Source organism: Anolis carolinensis, chromosome 3 (genome assembly GCF_035594765.1).
Source record: "Anolis carolinensis isolate JA03-04 chromosome 3, rAnoCar3.1.pri, whole genome shotgun sequence".
NCBI lineage: Eukaryota > Metazoa > Chordata > Lepidosauria > Squamata > Dactyloidae > Anolis > Anolis carolinensis.
In genome coordinates, this window is record NC_085843.1 from 121,109,883 (window position 1) to 121,123,310 (window position 13,428).

General features: G+C 38.0%; 1 protein-coding gene across 2 annotated transcripts in view; it reads left to right on the forward strand.

The window, feature by feature from the left end:
• The window catches only part of nalf1 (NALCN channel auxiliary factor 1), a 430,167-nt gene that overhangs the window by 289,606 nt on the left and 127,133 nt on the right, over window positions 1-13,428 (forward strand). Inside the window, exon 2 of one of the 2 annotated variants that reach the window (XM_062975458.1) lies at window positions 2,706-2,736. The exons of the other annotated variant lie outside the window; for it this stretch is intronic. Coding sequence (XP_062831528.1) covers window positions 2,706-2,736 — 31 coding nt within the window. The remainder of the gene's footprint in view (window positions 1-2,705; window positions 2,737-13,428) is intronic. 2 annotated transcript variants of the gene reach the window in all.

Here is a 13,428-nt window from a genome sequence, read left to right on the forward strand (position 1 = left end):
GAGAGGATTGGATAAAGAATATGAAAGAAAAAAATGGGTGAAGAAGGGACAATTTTTGATGCTTGCATGACATCATCCTCTGGAGCATTCTCATATAAGCAAACCAAATCAAATGCAATCAGGGTCTTATGACAACTTAATTTTTAAAAAATAAGAAATGTATTAGTTGTAAAGACTGCTACGATATTGCTGTGTGACGTGGCCAATATCTGCAAGGTGTGAAATAGTTATACTACATTAGTAGGATGGTTTGGGCATGACTCCTGGCCTTATGAGAGTTCCAATTACAACACATGGGTGTACTGATCTTATAACTCACAACCCTGTGAGAAATCCTCTGAATACTAGTATTATGTGAACAGGATGACTCCAGATGTAACTTGAATGGAGGGAGTAGACCTTTCTGTCCTCTTCCTATCACACCAGCTTCTCCAGCTGGGGGGTTGAATCTATCACAAGGGATAACAACCACTCCCAAAAATTCTATGTTGTTGCTTCACCACAGGGTTGATATATCAAAATGACAATGCAATTTGACTTTCTATAGTAAGGAAAGAGATGCTAATAATTCTTGTGAAAGCTTTGAGGAATTTGAAGAGTGTTATGGGGAGGGGATTTGACTTGTATCTTAGGCTTAAGTTTCTATGGTTCTGATTTTAAATGTATACATTGTTACACCAACACATATTTTTGCAAAGACTCTGGTACCCTAATTTTTAGGGCTGTTCTACATGGACTATTTTTCCCAGGGCTGATTCAGAATGGTGAATGTTGGATTGGTCCCAGGATTAGACTATTACTTTCCTGGCTGCTACTGAGGCAGGAGGGAGTCTTGACCATGTGATGGTGCTGATTCTGGTTTGGTGCCACTGGATAAGCCTCCTGTTCTCCTTGTCACGGTGGTCAGCAGGTGCAACGGAGTCATACCAGTTGCTCATCACCTGGAGTATGGTTGGTGAGAGTACCAGACCAATGGAAGAGGAGTTGCCCCCTCCTTCCCCCTCCCTTCTCCAATCGCCTCATATCTCTGGCCAGCCTCACTCCAGACAACAAGCGGCTGGCAAGACCCATGTTGTGCCCACAGCTGCCATGATGAAGAGAATGGAAGGGGACAGTGAGTGCCATGCCATGTCTCTTTGCTGCCTGAGTCTGGGGAACATGGGATGGCCATGTAAACAGTTGCAGCCCTGTTTTGGAATTAGCCCAACATTGCTCTGGATTTTCAGGGAAGATTTGGAGCAACCCATGACTTTTGTGAACACAGGGCTGTATTAAGCAGTTTGCGCCTACATTAACTTGGATCAGCTGCATGCATTGTTTAGCTGATTTTCTGGCCCTTTGAGCTAAGTGATCTGTGTAAATGTGCTCCCTGGAGAAATTATAGCATTTCTTACATAAATCGTCATCAACATTGTCTTTCCATGATAGGACACAAGGCAGCTAAGAGCATAATTAAAACAATACATATTTAAAACAAGACACACCTTTTATAGCAAGATAAAACATTTTTTAACATTTCAGGGGGAAAACAATTACTTAGGAATTAGAAAGGAATTTGGTTTGGTTTATACTCCCTACCATTAATTTTCACCTCCAATCTAGATATAGAAGTCAAAATATGCATAAGTTTATTTGTTCCACTAAGAGTCTTACATGGCTTGATGAATCTGGACCAAATCTAGTACACCTAGTCTTCATTATCTAATTTAAAATACTTGAGGGGTTTCAACTAAAAAATGCCCCTTTTCAGACCAGAACCCCCAAAACTTAAAAAGTATATAGCACTCAGATACAACCACAAGATGGGATTCTATAGATAGAAAGGCTAACTCACCTTATGCTGCAAAGCTCAGATGCAACCACATGAGGGCAGCATATAGAGACAAAGGCTACCACAGAGGCGGAGATGAGAAAATGCCTCTTCTGGCATGGAGACCTTTTGAGACCTTTTAATGGATGCCTTCTCAGAGGGTCAATCAAAAAGGAGCTTGAGAAAGGAGAAAGGAGTCCTTAAGATGACAAATCATCGGCAGTTATGGGAGGACGGGGAAGGTGGGGGGAGAGAGGGAGAAAGAAAACTGTAGAACATCATATATGTAGAATTCCTTCCATTAGACTTGGATTACCAAGATTTTTAAAAAATTGTACCAGTAGAAGGAATCCTTGTCTTGCCACATTTGTAAGATGGCAAGGCATCATCTTTCCACTAAATACGTTGCACTGATCTATTGTTTCATAATATAGTCAGATTATGGACAAGTTTTTTAAAAGACAATTCTCAGAATTGGCCCTCAGTCAGCTTGGCCAATGGCCATGATGACTAGGGGATCCTGGGAACTAAGCCTAGAAAAGGAACTTGAAATCATAGATTTAGAGAGATGGAAGAGAACACAAGGTCACCATTTGAACCTCATTGGCCAAGTTTTGCAGTATATAGATAAAAATAATATTATACATACTTGATGATCCTAATGTCAAGGAAGAAAATGTGAGTAAATTAGAGAAGCTGTCACTTGGCAGTGTGCTTTTCTGAGGACAAGGGCCCGTAGCCAAAAGAGCCAGCTTGCTGAAAAAGAGATTGTTGTGGATGCCGAGAACAATCCTTATGACAAGGATTCTGCCAGTAGCAGATAAAACAAAACGGAAGCCTTTCCACTCCTGATGGTGGCTTATCCTGCATTGTTTTCTGCTTCTTTTTTTTGTAGATGCCTTTCGGCGGCCTCCATGGTAGTGTTGGTGAGTATGCTTGTTCAATTCCCCAAATCCTGATCATCATTGAATACATCAAAGCAGGACTTTCTAGTCAGTTGTATTATGCAGCTTCTTACAAGCCTCACCATATTCAAAAACCTGCCCCAAAGGATAATTTTGTGTTCCCTGCTCCTCTTCTACTACTATCTTACAGTCAGATATAGGTAATTTTTAAAAATTTCTTGACTTTTCTAATAATACTGTATGGTTATTATGGTAGCTCCTGGTGCAGTTTGGACCAAATAATGTTTTTTTTTTAAAAAAAAAGAGGTTTTAAGTAAATAAGAATGCACTTGTATTGGAATAGTATTGGCAGAATAACAGAGATAAATGTTGTATCAATAAATACTTAGCTAAAATGAGACCTACTGTGTACATATGGTAAATATTTCTATCTGGCTTTTTTTGGTATCCTCTGGGGCAATGCCCATTCCTCCCGCCTTTGCAAAGAAATAGTAAATTACAATTAGCCATCTGTGTCCACAGATTCTGCATCTACAGATTCAACAATCCAGAGCTTGAAAATATCCCCCCCCCCCCCAACAAAAAGCCAACTTTGATTTTGTTTCATATGCCATTTTATTATACCATTGTATTTATTGGGACTTGAGCATCCATGGATTTTGGAATCCATGAGGGTCTTGGAACCAAACCCCAGCAGAAACCAAGGGTCCATTGTAATGAAACTTACCTCCCAAAGTATCAGAAAGAAGGGTAAATACATCATCATTGTCAAGACCGCCAGGCTACAGTTCCTTCTACTGATATAGCAAGAATGTACAGTAGAGTCTCACTTATCCAACATTTGCTTATCCAACATTCTGGATTATCCAACGCATTTTTGTAGTCAATGTTTTCAATATATCGTGATATTTTGGTGCTAAATTCGTGAATACAGTAATTACAACATAGCATTGCTGCATATTGAACTACTTTTTCTGTCAAATTCGTTGTATAACATGATGTTTTGGTGCTTAATTTGTAAAATCATAACCTAATTTGATGTTTAATAGGCTTCTCCTTAATCTCTCCTTTATCCAACATATTCGCTTATCCAACATTCTGCTGGCCTGTTTATGTTGGATAAGTGAGACTCTACTGTACTTTCTGTTCTAGCCCAAAGTAGTATTCGTTCAGATGTTGTATCTTGTAAATTGTGTTGTACATTATAAATCCACATGTTGGTTCTAGCTAAAGTAGGCCACTGAATCAATAGAAATTACAGTAGACCCTTGGTTAACCACAACTTAAGCAACTAGAACATACAAGTAACTGGCAAAAAAATGAAGAAATAATACTTTAAATAATAGTTAACACAGGTGTATATTACAGTTAATGTTACATTTATTTATTTCTTTCTCATGTCAGAAGCAAGCCAAGGGTACAAGTTGTACAATGTATGTTACATTATGTTACATTTGTCTTTGTATGTCTTAATTCGCTTTTAATTATATTTCAATATTAATATCAAGTTAACACAGAGTTTATACTATGGCAGAGTATTAGTGAGGCCTATTTTTAATAACTCTCAAGCAACAAGAAATTAAAATTATCTGGTATCTTCCAATGCCCATGAGTGCCAGTTAACTGAGAGTTTACTGTAGGTAAATCAACACTTATATACGTTCTATTGATTCAACGGATCTGGTCTCATTGGAATTAACAATTGGATTTAAGACCAACTGCACAACTCTGTCCATATTATATATCACTATGTGGAGGTGTGCATGACTAGTGCTGGATGACCGGATGGCAGTAAGATTGTTCCATCAGTGTTGCAAGGCAAGGATCACTAATACAGTTCTCTGGTTAACTTAACATGTTTCCTCCTCTTCCTGTCTTCCCATGAGAGAGTTGCCAGGGAGAGAAGGAGGGGAGAGATTGGGCTTCCCGTGCTCCTAGTGTAGTTGTCATGCCAGGTCAAACTGGGCATATGGCATCCTGAGGTCAGCTTTTTTGTTGGGGGATAAATATTTGGTTAGGTTGAACAACATGCAGTAATGGGGCACATGTGGGCCCAAGACTATTTTTATTCACTTTTACAATTTAAGAGCAAATTATTCTGATGAGGAAATTGAGTCAATTGCATCATGGCCTGTAAAAAAAAAAAAAGCATTTCCTTTTGTTCGAGGGAATTTTTTGTGTTTTGCTATAGAATACTTTTGGTGGTATGACAGCAGTGTGAGAAATGGATCATGGAAGGTTGCTGAGGAGTGGGGAATTGGCTCTGGATCTTTTAAAAGCATCCACCTTTGATAAAGTGAAGAATACTTTGAATTTAAAAAATGGTGTTGAAACATTTACAACAATGGCTTTGAGCAGGTATGAAAATGGACAGAGACATACAAAGTAGAATTGCAACTACTTTTTACTGTCACCATCTCTGAAACGTGCCTTTTACATCCCTTACTGATCAATTTCAGCATTTCACTTATATTAATATACATTGGGGAAACATTTAAAGATCAACATGTCTGGTCTTGAAATTCCTGTCAAACAAATTCTTCCTAAAATATTGAAAAATAGTGTAATAACACTTCCAAGACATAGGTAAAGGTAAATGTTTCCCCTGACGTTAAATCCAGTTGTGTCTGACTCGGGGTTGGTGCTCATCTCCATTTCCAAGCAGAAGAGCCGCCGTTGTCTGTAGACACCTCCTAGGTCATGTGGCCAGCATGACTGCATGGTGCACTGTTACCTTCCCGTGGAGTGGTACCTATTGATCTACTCACATTTGCATGTTTTCAAACTGCTAGGGTGGCAGAAGCTGAAGCCAACAGCAGGCGCTCACTCCGCTCCCCAAATTTGAACCTGTGACCTTTCAGTCTGCAAGTTCAGCAGCTCAATGCTTTAACACACTGCACCACCAGGGGCTCCCATATATAAAGCAAAATTTCAACGCTTTTCATGCATTTTCACCCTTCATTTCTTTTTGATATTTTCTTTATAGCTTTCTAGTTTAACACAATATTTTATGAATTCCTTTGTTTATTTCCATAAAGTATGTCATAGTGATCTCAAAAAACAGATTTACATTTTAAACAGTTCAGAACATTTTTTTTCTGTGTCAGTGGTTATCCTGCTGTGGCCAAATAGTTTTCACATTCGGGTCTTCTTAGCTAGAATTTTTCTCCCTTATATGGCTTTGCTTTAATAAATGCCACAATGTAATGAAAGCAGACTAAAGTACTTCAGATATTCAAAAAAGAGAAAGTATGTTCCTCAGTATACATATGGATGAGAGATGTATCGAGCCAGCGATTAATGAGGAAATGGCGGAATAAAAGGAGGCACTGATATTGCTGTTAGCTGTGCTGTATTGTTATGCAAAGGCCACTTCCGTCTTTAATATCAACCTATTATTGAATTTAGGAGATCCTTGCAAGTGAGGACAAATAATTTCAGCAATGTTCTCCCTGCTGATGAGAAAAAAAGAATATTTCAGCACAGTCCTTACCTGATATTTGGACATCCAAAAGTGGTTAAAAAGAATTTTGGTAATGATTCTGTACAGAAATATGTTTTTACATGAAAAGAGTTGTGGAGAGTAGCCATAGTTTTTAACAGGTTTCTGCAGGTTTTTATTTTGCAAGATTGCAAAAAACAAACAAAAATAGCAATTTTGTATAAAACCCCATTTTCTGTGAAAAATTTCTACGTTTTGTATAAAACACAAGTAATATTGCACAGAAAAAACCAATTTCAAACTAGTGCACAAAAAGGTAGTATTTCTGCAGTTTGTAGTCATTTCGTTTTTCAAAAGTCCCATAAGATATAACAATATTATCCTTCTTAATTGCTGAGGCCGAGTGTGACTACACTGTTTGGTGAATCTGAGGCTGTTCTATTCTGTACAGTAGAGCAGAGCAGAGCAAGGTTTTATCTAAAGAATCCAGCAAACAGAATCAGCAATCTGCTTGTTTTTCTCTCCCAGAAAAAGACAAGCCAAAAGTTACTGACAGAGCAAAAGGAGTGGGAGCTTTGAACTCGCACCCCGAAATAAAGTAAACCCTTCTCCCCGAAATGGGGGTGCCATGGTGCCTATGGGGACTATTTCACCTCTTCAATGCCACCAAAAGTGGCAGGCATCTGTTTAGTTTCCTTTTCACTAGTAAAGTCAGTTATTAGCCAGGAGAGAGAGAAATGCTCCCATCTCCTTGCCAATAACCAAACCTGAGGCAGGAGCTGATTCTGCTGCCTTCTCTCTCACAAAAGAAATCATGGAGGGCCATCACAGGTGTGGATCACCTTTAAATAGCCTGCCAATCTGCCCTTGTTGCTTGATAAGGGACCGGTGAAGCCAGCCAAACCCAACTAAGTCTGGCCTCCTTCACGGGGTTCTTCAAGTGCTTCAGCTGCTGGCTGTGGGTAGGATTTAACATAGTCAGTTAATCTGAATACAAGGAGATAAATCAAGAAGTCCATCTGGGCAATCCAAAGGAATAATGTTATCGAAGCAGAGGTCAGATCACATGGAGAACCAGAGATATGAAGCATTTATATGCCACCTTTTTCCTGATGAATCCCTCATCAGGAGAAAAGTGACATAAAACAAAAGTATGATGTGATTAACAACCATATTTTAAGCAAATAATGAAACATTTCAGCTTTTGTTTCCTTCAGTTGCTGAAAACAAAAGTAAACACCTCTAAGATGTGAGTTTAGAACATTATAATACCAAGATTATTATATAGGTTATCCCTTGTCTTTTAGGTTGAAACCATGAGGAGTTAAGGAATTAAGTTTGTGGATTAAGAGATTCTCCCTATATCTAATGTACTTGAAAGAGATAACACCTCAGTTTCAAACATAGATAAAGCAGATATTTTTATATATTGTTTTAATTTTATTCCTTTCATTTTCTTATTTGTGAATATTTTTATACGTTTCTTTGTCTTAATCCACTAGAAGGTGGTCTATACATTGTTATTATAATCCAAATGCCCACAGAGTATCAAACCCATAAAGAATTAGCTTCCATATCATTCCTGATAAAAAGGAGACTTTTTCATTCCATATTCATCCTGAGGATTCAAGAAATCTTAAATATTAAGGAAACTTCATACAGGCAGTCCCCAGGTTACAGACAAGATAGGTTCTGTAGGTTTGTTCATAAGTTGAATTTGTATGTAAGTTGGAACAAGTACATTTTTAAAGTGTAACTCCATATATAAAGTTTTGGATAACATAAAGAAGGGTTCAAACCTCTGAGGTGTTTGTTTTGCTGTTGATGTCTCTATTCAGAACATTTCACTTCACATTCTGTCCCTGTGAAAATTGGATTTTGAAAATTTTGGTTGTCGTGGAAATAAGGATTGATGAGAAAGCTTCAATGGAGACATATTTCCCCCATGATAACTCTTCCAAAAGTGATTTTCCCTTTCTGAGGTAGATTTCCCATATTTCCTGTTGTCTCACTGCTGTTCTTCTCTATGAGTTAGATGTAAATCGGATGTCTGTAACTCAGGGATTGCCTGTACTAAAGATACAGAATTATGGAGCAGATTTTATAAGTGCTGGGGGCAGGGAAGATGACTTTATTGCAACTCCTAAAAGGAGATATTTTCTTGATTATTGGTTAATGAAACTGAGGACCAGTGTTTGAATCCCTATTCAGCCACGGAAACCCACTGGGTGACACTATGAGGAGAACAAATATTCTCTATGAACAAATCTTGTCAGGAAAACCCCATGATATGGCTACATTAGGGTCTTTCTATATGTTGGAAATGACTTGGAAGGCACACAACTACAACAAAGTATTATGATTTCTTGAGACCATATAATGAGGGTGATCTGGTTGCCTGTGGTCACATTTATTCTTGTTTAGAGATTTGTGCAGCTCACCCATCCATCTGAGAGAGCTGCTCTCCAATGGACAGTGTGTTGCTAAGAGCAGTATTGCCTTTCACTTGGTTTCAAAGAACTATTATGGATCATATCAGATCTACCTAGTCTGTCTTTATATTCACATAGTGGCCAAACATATTTCTTACCCGCCTCTCCTCATGGCAGGTTTCAGCAATGCATCCTTCTGCTCAGTAATTGATACACAGATATATGCCACCCCTCATACTGGAAGTGATGCAGCACTATTCTGACTACTAGCTACTAGCTCGTATTTATAGCCCTGGCCTCCATAAATGTATTCAGTTTCTCTTGGAAAGCATTAAACTTTGCAACCATAACTACATTTTGCAGGAATAAATTCCACAGTTCAACTATGCACTTTGTGAAGAAGCACTAACTTTTCTTTATTCTGAATCTCCCATCATTCAGCTTCAGTGGATAATGTTGGGTTGATTGGGAGATGGAGAAAAAGGAAAATATTTTCCCATACACACTATGCATAATTGTATACACTGTTAGCATGTTTTCACTTAACCTATTTTCTAAACCAAACTGATCAAATGTTATGACCTCAAAATCCATTGATCATGTCAGTTGCCCTTTTCAGGAAATTTTCCAGTTTGACAATAACACTTTTATGTGTAATGACCAGAACCGTACACACAGCTCCAGATATGGGCCTGCCCCTGATTTATATACGAATAGTATGACAGTAACCGGTTTATTTCTTATTTTTTTTGTACATTTTGGGGACATTTTCATAGCCTTGTTTGGAATGGAATAATAATAATAATAATAATAATAATAATAATAATAATAATAATAAGAAGAAGAAGAAGAAGAAGAAGAAGAAGAAGAAGAAGGACTACAAGCAGAGACATAACACCGTTGCTCAGATGATTCATTGCAACTTGTGCCACAAATACCATCTGCGTATGACCAAGAACTGGTGGGATCACAAGCTGGAAAAAGTTACAGAGAATGAACATGTCAAGCTACTCTGGGACTTGCTAATTCAGACAGACAGAGTTTTGGAGCACAATACTCCAGACCTCACGATCATGTTAAAAACCAAGTATGCATTGTCAATGTTGCAATCCCAGGGAACAGCAGGATCGATGAAAAACAACTGGAAAAGCTGACATGATACGAGGATTTAAAGATCGAATTGCAAAGACTCTGGCACAAGCCAGTCAAGGTGGTCCCAGTGGTGATTGGCACACTGGGTGCAGTGCCTAAAGGCCTTGGCCTGCACTTAAACACAATCGGCGCTGACAAAATTACCACCTGCCAGTTGCAGAAGACCACCTTACTGGGATCTGCATGCATTATTCGCCAATACATCACACAGTCCTAGACACTTGGGAAGTGTCCGACGTGTGATCCAATTCAACAGCCAGCAGAGTGTCTGCTGTGGACTCATCTTGTTGTGTTTCAAATAATAATAATAAAAGTAGGAGTGTTCTTTTTTTTTTTTAAATAATTCATTCAAGATGATATTTTCTAACACATATGGGATTTTACCTATATTACTAATTAACTCTAGTTACACTAGCAGTGAAGCTTTTTAACAGGCTCTAGTCTTTTTCAGATAGGTGTTAATGTGCATCAAGTATTTACATGTAGCACAGCTTTCACAGTCTGTCATTTCCCTTCTTGTCCTTATTTTTCATGGAAATTGTGATCACAGACAAATATCTAATCTGAGTTAAAATTAATATGTTGAAAATTAGATTAATTGCAAACTGCTATCTAGCTCTTTTTTTGAACCCATTATATTTGGAGCTTGAAACAAAGGCATCCCCTTGGCACCCTACACACTTTCCAGGTTGTATCAGGCTCTGTAACATCACTATATATATTCCTACTAAAAAAGGGTAGCAGCACAGAGAAGTTAAATCACATTATAGAAGGCACAGAAAAGCGTGGACTGTGAAATGTGATCTCAGTGTGTTCAGAGTCAATTCAAAATATTGACATTTTGAAGTGAGATTCAGCTTCAAAGTACTAAATAATGAATTCTTGTAAATGCAGTAACCAAATTTGTGTAGTCCTGAATTCAGCTGCAGAAGAAAAAATCCAGTTTAAGGAGAAGAAGCAAGCGTTGACTTAAAGCTATTGTTTATCTGAATACTGTGGATTATGTAGTGGAACTGTAATTTTATTTAAACAAGAAATATGATTTGGATTTATCACAAGAAATTAGATTAGAAATTGGAGTGGAAGTGGGATCAGGATAGAAGTGCTGTCTTCCAGATAAAAGGAACATTTATGGGAAAAGTAACTTTCATTATTGTTCAAAATATAGACTATTCAGTTTAAATATTTATAAAGTACAGTAGCCCCACCTTTCCAGTCCATGAATGTTCTTGAACGTACCATGGAAAATTGTGGATAACAGAAAACTTTATCAAAATGAGTTACTTGTGTCGGAAGTTACAATGGGTGTTGCCTTGGAAGACATAGAATATTTGTATAGAGGATGCGTCTCTTGTAACTTCTGTGAGATGTATACCAGAGAATTGCTTGGAGGACATAGAGACTTTTTAGAGAAGACAAATTTTGTGGATATTGATAGGTGAAACCACAAGTACTGATCCTATAGGTGCCGGGATTATACCGTACACCATTGGCAGCAATAACATTGTTGCTGTTGATTTGATAATTTTGACAAAGATCTGACAAAGCTCAGGACTTCAGGATAAAAACATGTAGTTCCCAGGCTACACAAAGAAACACATAGGACTTATTGTAAGTGATGAACTAGACAGGATTGCACTTATTTTCCTCTAGCCTTAGCAGCTAAAGCACAGTACTGCATCACAGATAGGTCCATCTGGGGTCCAAACCATTCTGATCTTTGCTAGTGTCAAAGTAGGACTTTGCCAACACATCAGTACAATGTACTACATAACATACATTGTCATTTAGGTTAATTATTGAAACAGAGCAATATCAACAACTTCTGCACTGGAGCTTTGTTTAATGTGATTTCTGCTGCAATGCCACTATTTCTAGACTTCAAGACATTTTTGGGATAAATAGTTGACCCAGATAACATAGAACTGCTGGATTAAGCTTCTCTATACTTTGTACCAGTTACAGAAAGAATGAACTTGTGACAAAAATGGAGAGGAAGCCCAGAAACGGCCAAACTTTTCGATTGACAAGCACTTTGCATTTAATCAAATAAGCCAGTTTTATCAGTTTGATTAAATCAATAGGTGGGAGAAAAACAAGCTCTAAATTCCCTTTAACTTTTCACAAGATTCCATGACTTGTACAGTTACAATGCCTAGGGTGAATAAGCTGTTGGAAACACACCACACTATATCTTACACATAGGGGCTCTTTATGGTATAGTACCATAGGGTAAAGGTAAAGGTTTTCCCCTGACATTAAGTCTAGTCGTGTCTGACTCTGGGGGTTGGTGCTCATCTCCATTTCTAAGCTGAGGAGCTGGCATTGTCCGTAGATGCCTCCAAGGTTATGTGCATGGAGCACTGTTACTTTCCTTCGAGAGCAATACCTATTTATCTATTTATTTATTTGCATGTTTTCAAACTGCTAGGTTGGCAGAAGCTGGGGCTAATAGCAGGAGCACACCCCACTCCCCAGATTCAAACCACTGACTTTTCTATAAGCATGTCCAACAGCTCAGTGGTTTAACTCGGTACACCATCGGGAACTCCCTATGTACCATAATACATATAGTACCATATAGTACATATAGCACCATAGCAGAAAACAAAACAGAGTATTTAATTTTTTGAAGCAAAAACAGACAAAGAAGTCATAGAAATGGAAGACACCACAAAGGCTATCTAGTCCAACCTCCTGCCATGTAGAAATACACAAAATGCACCTTATGTTCACTAAAAGGCAATATTAATGACTAACAACACAGGTATGTGGTTAATAAAAACATTGGTCTCCCAGTGGGCAGATTTCTCTTTAGTGAGTCAACTGCCTCAAGCCATCAGTTTTGGATTTCCGTAGGTGTCATAGAAAAGCAGAAAATTGTTGGTTGTTTAATTTTGCTGTTATTTGTGTTTACTGCTTGGGAGGTAATAGATATTGGTTGGTTTTTCTGGCTCACATGTCCAAATAACTTGATTGATAAATGTGTAAAAGACACTATTTGCTGCTCATTGTCAGGCAGCAAATTGTTTCAATCAGCCTCACTCCCCACCATAACATAAGCCCATTTAGATATAGTTAAGTCCTTAAAGTTTTTTTGTTTGTTTTTTGTGTCAGGAGCAACCAGAAACCCTGCATCTTGATATACTACCTGTGAACACTGAGCACCTGAAGTACAGAAAGCTTTAATCTTTAGGCTGTTGTTTTGTTGTTTTCAATGATACACCTACAAGATTAGAGGAATTTCCACTGACAATAGCATTTGTGCGTTTAATCCACCCCCACGGAAAGCTGTCAATTGAATCCAAATTCTCAGGACTGTGAATTGTCTTCTGGATTTGTGTCAGACCACTGGATTGCTGATTAATCCATGTGAACAAAACAAAATCCCCTTCTCCATAACTGGGCTACTTTCCTGCTAGCAGTACAAATGAAACGACATAATGATTAAAGGTGCAACCCAGAAAAAGTCTGCAGCTGAATGTCTCAAGATAGCTAGTATCTTATCAGGATAAACAGCATATTCTCTAATGTCAGTTTTTCAAGTAGTATGTGGGATTCCCCAAACAAAATACATCGAAACATTTCCAAAGCACTGTTATTGTTTTGATACCTCTGCCCCAAATCCAACCTCTCTATATTTCTTCTTGGCCACATTTTGCATTTTATTCTGACTCATTGGCCCAT